Source organism: Pseudonaja textilis, chromosome 5 (genome assembly GCF_049901715.1).
Source record: "Pseudonaja textilis isolate UNSWEBS1 chromosome 5, rPseTex1.2, whole genome shotgun sequence".
In the NCBI taxonomy this organism is placed as follows: domain Eukaryota; kingdom Metazoa; phylum Chordata; class Lepidosauria; order Squamata; family Elapidae; genus Pseudonaja; species Pseudonaja textilis.
In genome coordinates this window covers 73,417,129-73,433,607 of record NC_141994.1, presented here as the reverse complement: position 1 = coordinate 73,433,607, position 16,479 = coordinate 73,417,129, and the positions used below count along the sequence as shown (strand labels likewise).

The window sequence follows — 16,479 nt, the reverse complement described above, 5'->3', positions numbered from 1 at the left end:
TACTGGTGACAAGAAGGCATCCGGCCAGTAAAACAACTCTGCTAGCTCCATTCAGTTGCTCAGACTCCACCCCAATACAAGGCATTATGGGCTCATTAAATGACGATGATGATGATTTATTCTATTCTATTCTATTTAGAGTGGTGCAGTGGCCTAGAGGTGGAGCTCTCGCCTCTCAATCAGGAGGCTGTGGGTTCAATCCTAGGTAGAAGCAGATATTTCTCTCTCTCTCTCTCTCTCTCTCTCTCTCTCTCTCTCTCTCTGAGCAATCAGAATATATCTGCTGAACAAAACTCCGTACTGGTGACAAGAAGGCATCCGGCCAGTAAAACAACTCTGCTAGCTCCATTCAGTTGCTCAGACTCCACCCCAATGCAAGGGATAATGGGCTCGTTAAATGACGACGATGATGATTTGTTCTATTCTATTTAGAGTGGTGTGGTGGCCTAGAGGTGGAGCCCTCACCTCTCAATCAGGAGGCTGTGAGTTCGATTCTAGCTAGAGGCAAATAATTTCTCTCTCTCTTGGGGCATGAGGAGAATATATCCGCTGAATTGCTCTATGTTTCACTTAGCAACAGGGGCCAGAAAGGTCATAAAACGCGGCCAAACTGAAGAACGGTTTTGCGGAGCAACGGAAATGTTGGGCTCCATTGGGGTTGTAAGTCGAGGATGATCTGTATCCGTCGGAAGAATATTATCCAGGTTATTCTCTTGGTTTCTTATTTGGACAGGCAGTCCTCGACTTACGATGACAATGGAGTCCAACATTTCTGTCGTTAAGTGTTTGTGGGTGGCCTGCAGAGCTGGCAGCAGAGTTGGACAGCGGGGAGGAACACGGGCCAGTCCTGGAGTCTGGGGAGGGCTCGGACGAGGGATCTGCATCCGACACCGAGATGGGGCCAGGACCACCTGGGAGTGTTGTGGTTAGCCGGCAGCAGGTGCAGACGGCTGAGGAGAGCGAGGACTCAGAGGAGGGGCCAGGACCATCTGGGAGTGTTGTGGTTAGCCGGCAGCAGGTGCAGACGGCTGAGGAGAGCGAGGACTCAGAGGAGGGGCCAGGACCATCAGGGAGTAGACTTCTGCCTTCAGAGATTGGGAGGGCTGGCAGCAGCGATGAGGAGGTTCCCGAGGAGCCTGTGCCAAGGGCACGTGCACGAAGGATCGCTCGGAGGAAAGAATTACAGCAGCACAGGCTACTCAGGAGTAAGGCTGCAAGGTAATGGCCTCTCCTCCCTCAACCAGGTTTTGGAAAAGGGTTCTTTGCAGGCAGCAAAGAAGCTCTGAAACTCAACTGGTGGACATCTTAGTTCACGTTTGGAGAATCTTGTCAATTAAGTTCCTATCTCTGGGTTTTTTGGCAGCCTTGACAAACTTCGTAAGCCTCTTTCGTGTCGGACCTATGTGATGGAAAAGCAGCCTTTTATCTCTAAAGGAACAGAATTGTGATTAAACCTTAAAGGGTGGGGGAGCTGGTGCCTTGGTCTGTGTTTGCTCTCTGGGAACCCGGTTGGGTCAGAACAGGGAGTTCTGTGCAGAGCCTCCAGAATCTGACATCAGCGAGGAAGAGGAACAGCAGGAGCCTGTTCCCAAGTGTGCGCTTGTACAGAGCTGCCAGAAGGCAAGAACAGTTCGATCAAAAGCGGCGATTCGGGAGTAAGGCTTGGAGGTGATTGGCCCCTCCCAAGTGGCCTAAAGGAGGAGCGAAGGGACAGGAGCCTTTGCAGGAAGCAACTTTGTTCGTTCTGGTCGGTTTAAAACTCTGAAGCTCTGTGTTGACTTTGTTCTCTGTTTGGCCTCGTACAGCTCATTGGCAATTTTGTCGTTGGCAGCATTTCAAGGGAGATAAAGGTGGGTGCTTATCAGCCTTATCCCGAAAAGACCGTGGCAGACTTTTGTGGGGCTATTTACAAACTGTTGGGAGACTCATTACGGGCTGTGAATGACTAAAATTCACAGCTGTTGAAATTTAAAAACAAAAACAGGTTTTGGGGAACAGTGTGTTGATCGTTACTGTCAAGGGAAGCCTTGGTCTGAACATGAAGCGAGACATTCATTCAGTGAATTCACGAAGTTCCCTGCCACCGTTGTTAAGCGAATCACTGCAGCTGGTAAATTAGTCACCTGGTTGTTGAGTGAATCTGGCTTCCCCGTTGATTTGGCTTGTCGGAAGGTCGCAAAAAGGGGGGGGGAATCGCGTGACCTTGGGAATGTTGGAAGTTAAAACCCACCCCCTCCTAGGAAAATGAAATATTTTAGGATATACTAAAAAAAAAAAAAAAAAAGGCAGAATATTTCCCCTAAAAAGAAAAATAGAGAGGCAGAAACTCACCTCAGAAGCAGAAACTCAGCCCCCTCCACCCCCAACCTTTGCTAATGGACCGTTACTCTGGCCTGGGCCAGCCTATTCTACATAACAAAGATCTACCCCAGGTGGAGCCATAATAGGAATTGCCCAAAGCCCTTTTCATGACGTCATCATCCAGCAAAGGCTCAACCAAGCCTGGGACTCAGGACAACCTACTGAGTTGCCCCTGCGTGGCCCCATGGGAGCCTGACAACCAATCAGAAGACAAGCTCCAATTCAAATCCCAACCGAGGGCATAAAACCCAGGCGCTCTCAGCATTTCTCAGCCCCTTTTTTTCACCCAGGGGCTCCAAGCCATGCGGTCCTGTCCAACATTAAACCATGTTTCCAAACAGCCTCCATGTTTCCAGTATCTTCTCCACTTGGAACTGAACCCAGAAGGATAATTCTTCCAACAGGACACAGCAACGGTCATAAGTATGAACCAGTTGTCCGGATTTGGATGACCTGATCACGGGGGGATGCTGGAAAGGTCATAACTGTGAAAAACGGTCCCAAGTTCTTTTTTTCAGTGCCATTTCAAACGTCAAATGGTTACTAAGCGAACTGTTGTAAGTCAAGGACTGTCTATCTTTTTACCTATAAAAACATCCGCTGATTTCTTTTATACACGCGGCGTAACATCTTTCTCCCACGTCTTTCTTGTATGTGTCATTTTAAAATCCACTTTCAAATCAAGTCCAAATCTTAAAACAAGTCATTAAAATAAATCTATCTATCTATCTATCTATCTATCTATCTATCTATCTATCTATCTATCTATCTATAAAAGCGAAATTCCACTCATGCAGCATCACAAAATCTCCAGAACTGTAAAGCCTACAAACTTGAAATTTGGCATGTCTGTTCCTGTTGGCTTCTAGGTGCTCACTAAGAAAGGATTTTTCTTCCTTGTGTACCATGATTTGTGTGGACTGCTTTTATTTAGTATCCTAATTATGGTTTTTGTATGGCTTATTTGGTATCCTATGACTATTAGTGAGCGTTGTGCCATATGACTTGTGATGAGGGTGGTTATATGACACAAGTTAAGGTTATGAAAACAAAAGAAGATTTTGCAAACTGTTAAAATAAGAATACTTTTTACCTTGTGACCTCCTCCTTTCTTTCTTCCCTTTTTCTTTTTCTTTCCTTTCTCAAAATTCTTTCCCTTTCTTCCTCCCCTTTTTCTTTTTCTTTTTCTTTCTTTTGCTTATTTGTGTATGTATTGTGACTGGTTTTAATTGTAAAAATTAATAAACTATATTTAAAAAAAAGAAAAGAAAGGTTTTTACCAAGTGACCATCAGAGCATTAGCATTTCCTATATTATTATTATTATTATTATTATTATTATTATTATTATTATTATTATTATTATTATTATTATTATTATCGTTGTTGTTGTTATCACGCTCTGATGCTAAGGAGTTCTACTCCCCCTCCCCACCTGAAAAGAAATCTCTTCCAAATGCAAAATACAAGCAGAGGAGAAGAGTTTCAGTCTCAGTTTCACAGCACCAAGCAGCTTTAGTACAGAACAGTTGAGCTAAGCCACGCCCAAGCTCCTTGCTGTCTCCTTGCTCACACAGCAAATGCTGCTTCAGTTTCTAAACAGCCCTCAACTCTCACACACACTGACAGGACGCTAGCCAGATGAATACCAATGGATGCTCATAGGCAGAGGCAGAATTTTTTTTATCCTTATTTTCCTCCCCAAAAAGTAAGCCCGACCACACAGTTTCGTAGCGAAGCACGGGCGTCCAGCTAGTATAAATATAAAAATATAAATGTGGTAGATTTAAAAAAAAAAAAAAAGACGGTTTTGCAAACCTAGGAAAATCTACAGAGAAAACGGCCTCAGTGCAAACTCTACATTTGGCTACGATACTTTTTCTTTCAGCTTATCAGCCTTCACATTTTTTTGCTTAGCAATTTCTTTTTCTTTTTTTTTGCAATTTGCATAATTTTGCTTACTCTGGAAAGGAGGGAAAAACATGGGTGTGTTTGCAGGCAGAACATCTGTGAATTATTTAGTCCGTTTGAGAGTTTGCCAGAATAGATTGGAAAAGAATGTTTTACCCTATGGAGTTCCAAGGCTGACTCCTCAACTTTAAATCCCAAGTTTTTTTAACAATGATTATTACTTTCTGGAGTGCTTGTTGTATCTAAGATCTTTGTAGGATGTGCAAGAGGTTCTTTGGAATTCGAAGAACAACTCCCGACAGGTAAAATCGTTGCCCTTAGGACCACAGTTGAGACTGGAACTTCTGTCACTAAACAAGGTGGTTATTAAGTGGGTCACCACCGATTTTACGCGCACTTGCTGCAATCAATCCGTGAATCCCGTGAGGACAGGTAGTCCTCGACTTATGACCACAACTGAGTTCTCCAGCCAGCTAAACTTAGTAACTTTTAAGACAGGAGGACTCCAACTCCCAGAATTCCCCAGCCGGCTAAACTTAGTAACTTTTAAGACAGGAGGACTCCAACGCCCAGAATTCCCCAGCCAGCTAAACTGCAAAACTTTAAGACAGGAGGACTCCAACTCCCAGAATTCCCCAGCCAGCTAAACTTAGTAACTTTTAAGACAGGAGGACTCCAACTCCCAGAATTCCCAGCCAGCTAAACTTAGTAACTTTTAAGATAGGAGGACTCCAACTCCCAGAATTCCCCAGCCAGCTAAACTTAGTAACTTTTAAGACAGGAGGACTCCAACTCCCAGAATTCCCCAGCCAGCTAAACTTAGTAACTTTTAAGACAGGAGGACTCCAACTCCCAGAATTCCCCAGCCAGCTAAACTTAGTAACTTTTAAGACAGGAGGACTCCAACTCCCAGAATTCCCCAGCCGGCTAAACTTAGTAACTTTTAAGACAGGAGGACTCCAACTCCCAGAATTCCCAGCCGGCTAAACTTAGTAACTTTTAAGACAGGAGGGCTCCAACTCCCAGAATTCCCCAGCCGGCTAAACTTAGTAACTTTTAAGACAGGAGGACTCCAACTCCCAGAATTCCCAGCCGGCTAAACTTAGTAACTTTTAAGACAGGAGGACTCCAACTCCCAGAATTCCCCAGCCGGCTAAACTTAGTAACTTTTAAGACAGGAGGACTCCAACTCCCAGAATTCCCCAGCCGGCTAAACTTAGTAACTTTTAAGACAGGAGGACTCCAACTCCCAGAATTCCCCAGCCGGCTAAACTTAGTAACTTTTAAGACAGGAGGACTCCAACTCCCAGAATTCCCCAGCCGGCTAAACTTAGTAACTTTTAAGACAGGAGGACTCCAACTCCCAGAATTCCCCAACCAGCCAAACTTCAAAACTTTTAAGACAGGAGGACTTCAACTCCCAGAATTCCTACTGTTGTGTTGAAGTCTATCCAACTTCACATTGCCAAACTGCAGAAAAACACCAATTACAGAGACTCCAACTGTGTGTTACTCAAAAGCTTCAAGTTACCTAGCTCTACAGATAGTCCTTGACTTATGACCATACTTGAGCCCAAAATTACGGTTGCTAAGTGAGTTTTGCCCCATTTTCACGACTTTCCTTGCCACTAGTTGTTAAGCGGAGCACGGAACTTGTTCAAGTTTAGTCACGCGGCCGTTAAGGGAACCCGGCTTTCCCCATTGACTGTGCTGGTCAGAAGGTCGTAAAAGGGGATCACGCTGCCGCCGTCATAAACGCGAGTCGGCATTTGACTTTGGATCACGTGCGACCGTCATAAAGATGAAGCAGTTGCCAAGCCTCCGAATGCATGAACGACATGGTTATGGGGAGGTTGCAAGGGTCGTAAGTGTGGGAAAAACCGCTTTTTTACAGCGGCCGTCGTAACTTTGAAAGGTCGCTAAACAAACTGTTGTAAGCCGAGGACCCTCTATACCACCCTGTGCAGATATACACTTCAACTTGCAATGATTCATTCAACGACCAAAGTTTCAACGGCCCTCCAAAAGGGAATTATGACCATTTTTCACACTAACAAAATGAAACTCAATGGAGAGAAAATTAAAACTCTTACACTTAGGCAAGAAAAACCCAAAGGACACATATAGACTGGGTGAATCCAGGCTCAATAGCAGGAACTGGGAGAGGGAACTTGGAGTCTTAGTGGACAACCAGCTAAATAGGAGCCAGCCGTGTGCAGCAGCAGCCAAAAAAGGCCAATGCAATCCTAAGTTGCATTAACGGAGGGATACAATCGAGATCAAGTGAGGTACTAACACCACTCTATAAAGCCTTAGTAAGGCCACACCTAGAGTCCTGCATCCAGGTTTGGTCACCACACTATCAAAAAAGATGTTGAGACTCTAGAAAAAGTACAGAGGAGAGCAACCACGATGATGAGGGGACTGGAGACTAAAACATACGATGACCGGTTGTAGGCTAGCTAGTCTGGTGAAGAGAAGGACCAGGAGAGACAGGAATAGCCATGTTCCAATATTTGAGGGGCTGCCACAGAGAGGAGGAAGTGGGTCAAGCTATTTCCTAAAGCATCTTTGAAGGCCAGACCAGGAACAATGGATGTAAACTGACCAAGGAGAGATTCAACCTGGAAATAAGGAGAAACTTTCTGACAGGGAGAAGAATCAACCCATGGAACAGAAGTTGCCTTCAAAGGTTGTGGGAGTTTCATCCCTGGAGGCTTTCAAGAAGAGATTGGACTCCCATTTGTCAGAAATGGTGTAGGGTCTCCCACTAGGGCAGGGGGTTGGACTAGATGACCTACAAGGTCCCTTCCAACCTCCGTTAAACTGTTATTATTCTGTTATTCAGAAATTGTGGGAGCTTCATCCCTGGAGGCTTTCAGGAAGAGACTGGACTGCCTTCTGTCAGAAATGGTGTAGGGTCTCCTGCTTGGGCAGTGGGTTGGACTAGATGACCTACAAGGTCCCTTCCAACTCTGATTATCTGTTATTGCTGCATCCCCACAGTGCAAACTCCCCAGCCGGCTTCGCTTAATGACCGTGCGATCTGCTTAACAACTAGACCGATTCACTTCACGCCTGGGATTCGCTTAACCGTCGTGCCCAAAGACGTCGCAAAAAAAAAGAAATCGGTCTCACTTAACAACCAACTTTGCTTCCAAAGGGAAATTCTTCCGGTCTCGGTCCGGCTGGTACATCAAGGACTACAGGCAGTCCTCGACTTGCGACAGTTCATTTAGTGACCGTTCAAGGTTGTAACGGCGACCTTACGAGTGTTTTTTGTCACACTTCATGACCGCTGCGGCATCCCCCACAGAGACATGATCGAAACTCAAGAGGCTTGGCAACTGTGACTCGTATTTACGGCGGTCCTGGAATCATGGGAACCTCCTGACAAGCAAAGTCAATGGGGAAGCCGGATTCCCTTAACGACTATGTGACTAACTGAACCAGGGCAGCAATTCATTTAACAACGAGGGCAAGAAAAGTGAGGAAAACGAGCCGAGACTCGCTTAACGAAGTTCTCCCTTCGTAACAAGAAACGTTGGGCTCAGTTGTGGTCGTAAGGCGAGGAAGTTTTTAAGAGGAGATTGGACAACCATTTGTCTGAAGTAGCGTAAGGTTTCCTGCCTAAGCAGGGGTGGGGGGTTGGACTAGACGACCTCCAAGGGCCCTTCTGATTCTGTTAGTCTGTTCTTCTGCTATTCTTTTTCCTTCTTCCCTCCCAGCCTTCCTTCTCCATCTCTAGAGGTTTTTAAGAAGAGACTGGACAACCATTTGTCTGAAGTGGCCTAGGGTTTCCTGCCTGAGCAGGGGGTTGGGCTAGATGACCTCCAAGGTCCCTCCCAACTATTATTCTGTTATTCTGCTATTGTTCTTTCTTCCTTATTCCTTCTTCTCTTCCTTCCTTTTCCTCCTTCTCCATCCCTGGAGGGTTTTAAGAAGAGATTGGACAACCATTTGTCTGAAGTGGCCTAGGGTTTCCTGCCTGAGCAGGGGGTTGGGCTAGATGACCTCCAAGGTCCCTTCCAACTATTATTCTGTTATTCTGCTATTGTTTTTCCTTCCTTATTCCTTCTTCTCTTCCTTCCTTTTCCTCCTTCTCCATCCCTGGAGGGTTTTAAGAAGAGATTGGACAACCATTTGTCTGAAGTAGCGTAGGGTTTCCTGCCTAATTGGGGGGGGTTGGACTAGATGACCTCCAAGGTCCCTTCCAACTCTATTCTATTTCTACTCTACCTTGAGCCACATGGAAACAAAACAAACCACGAAAGCCTCACTGCGCGACCCAGTTCATCCAGAGGGCCACGTGGAGAACCATGGTTTGATGTTTTAGCCCGGTCCTCAGTCCGCAGCTGGAAACAACTTTTTCCAAAGAGGTGAGGGGAACAAGCCTAGTTTTACGGATATTTTTGCTTTTGTCTCCTGGCCTCGCCATCTAGGGTAGAGACCTCCTTGGTCCAATTTGCCGGAGTCGCCCGGCGGCCATGTGCGCTTCCCTCGCATGCTCGCTCCAACAAATGTGCCAAGAGGCACCAGCTGTTCGGCACAAAACAACTGCTGGCATTTGTGTTATTTCGACGGGCAAAGCTTGAACGGCCCTTCTGGAGCGGCAGCTCCCACCGGCTGCCTCATTCACGCAAACCTCAAAAACGGCAAAAATAGGTTTTGGCTGGTATGACAAATATTTTAAGTTTGCTAAAAGGGGGCCGGAGTCCCTTTCTCCATTTAAACTCCCGCCTCCGCCCTCCCAAGCTTCCCGGTAACAGTATAACAAGAGTTGGAAGGGACCTCTGAAGGTCTTCTAGCCCAACCCTCTGCTCAGGCAGGAGAACCTCTCCCCTTCCAGACAAATGGCTGCCCAGTCTCTTCTTAAACCACCTCCAGGGATGGAACAGCCATAACTTCTGGTGGCAAATTGTTCCACTGGTTAATAGTTCACAGCCAGGAAATTCTTCCTGAATTCTAAGATTGGTTCTCTCCTTCATGAGTTATTATTCCTTTCCGAAGCTTGAACTACAGAATAAGAGGACAGAGTCGGAAGGGGTCCTTGGAGGTCTTCTAGTCCAACCCCCCCCTTCAAGCAGGAGTCCCTATACAATTTCCAAACAAAAGGCTATCCGATCTCTTCTTAAAAGCAGCCACCGCTTCTGCAGGCAAGTCATTCCACTGGTTAATTCTTCTCTCGCTGTTAGGAAATTCCACCTTAGTTTTAGCTCGGTTCTCTCCGTGTTTATTATTTCTTTCCAAGGCTTGAATGACAGAATAATAACAGAATAGTGAAGTTGGAAGGGATCCTTAGAGGTCTTCTAGTCCAACGCCCAGCTGAAGTAGGAGAACCTATAACGTTTCAGATCGATAGCTGTCCAATCTCTTCTTAAAAGCTTCCAGTGATGAACCACCCACAACTTCTGGCTAGCAAGCCGTTCCACCGGTTAATTCTTATCACAGTCTGGAAAATTTCTCCTTATTTCCAGGTTGCTTCTTTCGTTGAATAGTTTCCACCCCTTGCTTCTTGTTCTGCCTTCAAAAACTTTGGACAATAAGTCGTCCCCCTCTCCTTTGGGGCAGCCCCTCAAATATTGGAACCCTGCTAGGATGTCACCCCTAGTCCTTTATCATTAAAATAGACATATCCAATTAAACCGAGTTTTGCTTGAGAATCCAGGAAAGAGACAGCACTCCAATCTACCTTAAACTCTGCCAGCTTTCCTGGGCTAGCTCAAGAGTAAACTGACAGCAGCCTTTTTTTTTTCTTTCTTTCTTCCTCAAAGCGAGGTGGTTTGCCAATATTTTTTGGGGGGAAAAAAAAAATACTTTTGCAGTCCCTCCCGCTCTCAAAAGTTGATGAACGTGCAACGCAATCATTACAATCTCTCCCGAGCTTTCGCTTAGCTGCAGTTTCTAATTTCACTTTAAAGTGAGTTTCCCACTTTGGGACGGTTCCTCCGGTAAAAAAATTTTTTTGAGAGAGAGAGAGAGAGAGCAAAAAACCCCCAAAACACACACATTTTGTTCTGGTCTTCAGCTTATCAACCCTTGGGATTACAGCAAACAAAGGCAATATGGCAGTTTCCTCTTATCCAGAAGGCGAGAAAGAGGAATTTTCTTCTTCTAAAGTACAGTAATGTTAGATCGCCGTGTTCGTAGCAGCAGGGTGAAATAATACAGAGAAAGAGGCAATAATAATAATAATAGTGGAATTTACTGGACAATCGCCTTTTTCCCCCCACTTAGCCTCTGAAGATATCCACTGGGTGGGGGGTGGAAAAAGTGTCCCATGCCGGACCCATCAAACTTTGCAAAGAGACTCAGCGCTGAGAAATGATAGGGGGGAGGCAGCCCAAAAACAGAGAAACACCCTTCCTCAAGCAAAATATCTCTTTTTTTCCTCCCTGGAGCTTACTTTTTCGCCTTATAAGGAGCAAACCGTCCAAAGGAAATCTGCGGCCGTACCTGCTTCCGAAAAAATATATATTAAACTTTATGAAAAGTTTACGAAGAGACGCCTGCTTCTCCTTCGGGGCAGCCCACCCACCCCGTCTTCTCTCTGCCCCCAGAGATGCCCCCTCTTGCACCCCCAGAACTTGTGGGCTTACCATGATGCCTGCCTGTGTCGGGGATTCCAGCAAAGCAGCTGCTGGAGTTTTTTGCTCTCTGCAAATTTATAACCCAGCAAGACCAGACTCCACCTGAAAAAAAAACAAAAAAAGAAATGAAGTCTTCGGGGCTCATTTAAAGCAACAGACGCATACTTTTATAAGGGGAATGGGTAGGGGAGGAAATTGGGGTAGGGAACGTGGTCGGGTTTCATCGCTTGTTGTTTATTCCTCCCCGCTGGGGCGGCTTGGAAGGGTCTCGAGGGTGTGAAGTCTCACACACACACACACACACACAAACACACAAGGGAATTCCTCCGAGCCACCATCATCCTTAGGATGGGAAAGGCCGATGGGTTTCCCAGTTTGAGCGGCCTGGCACGAAGTTGAGCTAAGCGGAAATGCAACAGACTGGGGAGAGCTGGTTTCAGACACCCGTGGACTTCAATTCCCAGAATTCCCCAGCCAGCCGTGCACGGCTGGCTGGGGAATTCTGGGAGTTGAAGTCCACAGTTGTTGTTTTTTTCCCCAAATTGCCCAGCCTTGGTTTTCTAATTGGTTCCTGCAGAGGTGATGATTTGCAGAAAGCTTCCCGTATGTTTGCAGAGCCCTCCTGACCTGGAATTAATATCTACAGACCCTTCCCATCCTGGTCATAAACTGGTTCAACATTTCCCCTCAAACCGACACTATATAGAGCGTTGCACACCAGAAACCACCAGACACAAGGACAGTTTTTCCCCCCCCCGTGCCATCGCTCTGCTGAACAATTAATTCCCACCGTGTTTGTTTTATGCCCTGGGATGTCAAACCACCCAGTAGGGCTCCAATATCATTACTATCCTTCTCCTTTGTCCTATTACCTACGTCCTTAGCTTCTTACGACTATCACTTTGTTCCTTGCGTATTGTTAGGAATAACATAGGTTACCTAACGTAGTTTGGGTAAAATAATATATATAAACTATGATTGTAAGTTTAAGTGTGTGTCACTTTAAAACTACAAAGCATGTAATTTTGGGTGTGGTGTGAAACCACCATAAGAGGGAGCAAGAGAACCTGATTGATTGCTGACAATTACTGGATTGGATGGTTGATGGTTTGTTAGCTGCGTGTTTCCCCTACTGCTGAGTTGCTGAAGGAAGAGAGGAGTTTTTGAGTTCTTCATATCTCTACTGCAAGGAGATAAATCACTGGACTGATATTTGTAAGTTTACTGACCTCTTTTTTTTCGACACTGGAATTTGCAACTGAATAATCCCTGGACGGACTGAACTAGTGAATGATATATGGACTGTTTGACTATGCTATAAATCTTACTGGAATAAACTATTTAATTAGCACTGTGTATCTGTTTTACTGAGTGTAAGCTACAAAAACGTTTATCTCACATATTTTGCCTGCCTGCCTGACTGCCCTGCAGATTCTGCTAGGGTGTATCCCTAACACGTATCATGATTTGTGTGGACTGCTTTTATTTAGTATCCTAATTATGTTTTTTTGGTATGACTTATTTGGTATCCTATGACTATCGGTGAGCGTCGTGCCATATGACTTGTGATGATGATTGTTTTATGATTATGATTTATCCCTCGTCGCTTGTATGTACACTGAGAGCTTATGAACCAGAGACAAATCCCTTCTGTTTTCAAATCACACTTGGCCAATAAAGAATTCCTGTTGTTCTGTTCTGTGTCTGTCATGCCATCGAATATTTGTAGCCTGGGGTTGAAATGAAAGGTCCTTGGTGTCTTGCAGACGTTTCATGACCCAACTAGGTTACATCATCAGCGCTCCAAGGGAGTAGGGTCTTCAAACTTGTCAACTTTAAGACTTGTGAACTTCCAACTCCCAGAATTCCCGAGCTAACCTGACTGGAGGAGGAATTCTGGGAGTGGAAGTCCACAAGTCTTAAAGCTGTCAAGTTTGAAAACCTCCTGGAATAGATTGATAGAGAAAGAGAGGTAGAATAGCTAGAAAGATAGATAGATAGAATAGATAAAGATAGAATATATATAGATAGAATAGATAGATAAAGAGGTAGAATAGATAGATAGGGAGAATAGGCAGATAGGCAGATAGATAGAATAGATCAAGGGTCTTCAAACTTGTCAACTTTAAGACTTGTGGACTTCCAACTCCCAGAATTCCCGAGCTAACCTGACTGGAGGAGGAATTCTGGGAGTGGAAGTCCACAAGTCTTAAAGCTGTCAAGTTTGAAGACCGCTGGAGTAGGGTTTGTGGAGAGGAGGAGGAGAAGGAGGAGGAAGAGGCAGGGAGGAGAAAGATGATGACTGTGGGGTCCTTGGTGCTCTCTGAGCTTGATTGTTTCCTTGCAGACATTTCATGACCCAACTACGTTACATCATCCGTGATAGGAGGGAGGGGGGGATTCAATTCCAATTCTAACGACTGTAAATCAGACATTGATTGCAAGACGTCCCTGGGGACCAACGAACCACCAATGAACATCTCCCGGTACGTCTGTCATGACTCCCTATCACACCAACTGCAACAGCTTTTAGATTTAGTCATTCAAAAATTGTAAAAGCTGCCAAACCGTGTTTATTTCTCCACTTTATACAGCTGTTCATCCAAATAAACTCTCCTCTCCCTTCGTTCTCTGTTCTCTACCCGCCCTTCTTTCTTTTTTTTTGGTGATCGCGTTATGTTCATTTTCATTGCCTATTTTATGGCTCTATGATCTTATTTCCATTCGCTCTTCTTTCATGTCTTTGTTTTTATCGCGGTAAGCTACCTGGAGTGGCCTCACCACGAGGCAGGCGGCAAGTCAATTTAACAAAAATAAATAAACCAATTCTGAGCAGCAAACAAAACTAATTTCCTTCCTCCCCCTTTTCTTCTCTCTACAAACCCCACTCCCTTCTAACGCTGATGATGTTCTCTACTTGGGTCATGAAACGTCTGCAGGAAAAGCACCAACCTCAGAGATCACCAAGGACCCCACAGTCCTCCTCCTCCTCCTCCTTCTCCAACCCCACCCCTTTCTAGCACTGATGATGTGACCTAGTTGGATGATGAAACGTCTGCCAGAAAACCAAGGACCTCAAAGAGCTTCCTCCTCCTTCTCCCTCTTTCCCAGCACTGATGATGTTCCCTAGTTGGGTCATGAAACGTCTGCAAGAAAAGCACCAAGCTCAGAGAGCGCCAAGGACCACACACTTCTTCCTTCTCCTTCTCTTCCTCCTCCTCCTCCTTCTCCAACCCCACCCCTTTCTAGCACTGATGATGTTCTCTAGTTGGGTAATGAAACGTCTGCAAGAAAAGCACCAAGCTCAGAGAGCACCAAGGCACCCCCACAACCCTTCCTTCCTTCTTTTCCTTCCTTCCTTCTTTCCCTTCTCTTCCCTTTATTCCTTCTCCTTTCTCTTTCTCCTCTTCCTCTCCACAAACCCCACTCTCTTCTAACACTGATGATGTTCCCTAGTTGGGCCACGAAATGTCTGCCAGAAAACCACCAAGCTCAGAGAGCAGTAAGGACCCACAGCCTTCCTTCCTTCCTTCCCTTCCTTCCTTCCTTCCTTCCTTCCCTTCCCTTCCTTCCTTCCCTTTATTCCTTCTCTTCTCCCTCTTCCTCTCCACAAACCCCACTCTCTTCTAACACTGATGATGTTGTTGGGCCACGAAATGTCTGCCAGAAAACCACCAAGCTCAGAGAGCAGTAAGGACCCACAGCCTTCCTTCCTTCCTTCCCTTCCTTCTTTCCTTCCTTCCTTCCTTCCTTCCCTTCCCTTCCCTTCCCTTCCCTTCCCTTTATTCCTTCTCTTTCTCCTCTTCCTCTCCACAAACCCCACTCTCTTCTAACACTGATAATGTTCCCTACTTGGGCCACAAAACATCTGCAAGGAAACCCCTCAGCTCAGAGAGCCCCGCGGACCCCATGATGCCTTAGCTGTTTGGCAAAACTAGCGCTGCCCTCCTTTGCAGTAAACCTCTAAAGCCAGTTCCAAACACCGCCTGGTGCAGGGCAAGAGATAGTTACACGGGGGACCCCCTGACCCAATGTGGGTCTGCCCGACCCGTGAGAAAAGCTGACTTAGGTCTGCCCTGGCACAAGCTTGCAACACAGAAGAGAAAAACTAATTTTTCACCGTTGCTCCACAGTATGGAATATGCTGACCGCAGGAAATGTACTCCTGCGCCTCCTCTCTGGGCCTTCAGGAACATGTTATAAACTGTTCTTGTTAGGCAGCCTGGGGGCGGGTGGATATCGCATAATTTTATGAAAGGGTGCACTTTTAATTGTGCTCATGGAGGCAATCGGCACGCCTCTTTTCTACAGCTCTGCAGTTTGGGGTTCACTCTTCCGAACTTTGGAGCAGGCGGGGAAGACCCTGCAAACAGAGGAAAATGAATAAATAAACGAATCACTGAAAAGCATTGGGACTCACTGAAGACACAAATCCCAAGGCTCAAAGTTATTCTGCTTTGTTTAGATACAGGTCCTCAACATATACACAGAGTTCTGGTTCTGCCTTCGCCGTGAAAGCTGGCTGGGTGACTTTGGACCAATCGGCAGGAGGCTGTGAGTTCTAGTCCCGCCTTAGGAATGAACGACAGCTGGGTGACTTTGGGCCAATCACCAGGAGGCTGTGAGTTCTAGTCCTGCCTTAGGAATGAAAGCCGGCTGGGTGACTTTGGGCCAATCACCAGGAGACGGTGAGTTCTAGTCCCGCCTTAGGCCTGAAAGCCGGCTGGGTGACTTTGGGCCAATCACCAGGAGACGGTGAGTTCTAGTCCCGCCTTAGGAATGAGCGACAGCTGGGTGACTTTGGGCCAATCACCAGGAGACAGTGAGTTCTAGTCCCGCCTTAGGAATGAACGACAGCTGGGTGACTTTGGGCCAATCACCAGGAGACGGTGAGTTCTAGTCCCGCCTTAGGAATGAACGACAGCTGGGTGACTTTGGGCCAATCACCAGGGCAGACGGTGAGTTCTAGTCCCGCCTTAGGAATGAACGACAGCTGGGTGACTTTGGGCCAATCACCAGGAGACGGTGAGTTCTGGTCCCACCTTAGGAATGAAAGCCAGCTGGGTGACTTTGGGCCAATCACCAGGAGATGGTGAGTTCTAGTCCCGCCTTAGGAATGAAAGCCGGCTGGGTGACTTTGGGCCAAACACCAGGAGACGGTGAGTTCTAGTCCCGCCTTAGGCCTGAAAGCCGGCTGGGTGACTTTGGGCCAATCACCAGGAGACGGTGAGTTCTAGTCCCGCCTTAGGAATGAACGACAGCTGGGTGACTTTGGGCCAATCACCAGGAGACAGTGAGTTCTAGTCCCGCCTTAGGAATGAGCGACAGCTGGGTGACTTTGGGCCAATCACCAGGAGACGGTGAGTTCTAGTCCCGCCTTAGGAATGAACGACAGCTGGGTGACTTTGGGCCAATCACCAGGAGACGGTGAGTTCTAGTCCCACCTTAGGAATGAAAGCCAGCTGGGTGACTTTGGGCCAATCACCAGGAGATGGTGAGTTCTAGTCCCGCCTTAGGAATGAAAGCCGGCTGGGTGACTTTGGGCCAAACACCAGGAGACGGTGAGTTCTAGTCCCGCCTTAGGAATGAAAGCCACTGGGTGACTTTGGGCCAATCAC

The 16,479-nt window shown here is 46.4% G+C and overlaps 1 protein-coding gene across 3 annotated transcripts in view; it reads right to left on the bottom strand.

Annotated features, from left to right (window-relative positions):
• LOC113453205 (tubulin alpha-1 chain) overlaps window positions 1-16,479 on the bottom strand; it is a 37,498-nt gene that overhangs the window by 6,647 nt on the left and 14,372 nt on the right. The window contains exon 2 of one of the 3 annotated variants that reach the window (XM_087935361.1): window positions 10,871-10,963. The exons of 1 other annotated variant lie outside the window; for it this stretch is intronic. In XM_087935361.1, coding sequence (XP_087791487.1) covers window positions 10,871-10,873 — 3 coding nt within the window. In that variant the 5' untranslated portion in view covers window positions 10,874-10,963. Of the gene's footprint in view, window positions 1-10,677; window positions 10,723-10,870; window positions 10,964-16,479 lie in introns of those variants that run through there. One more of the 3 variants, XM_087935363.1, reaches the window with a different exon arrangement.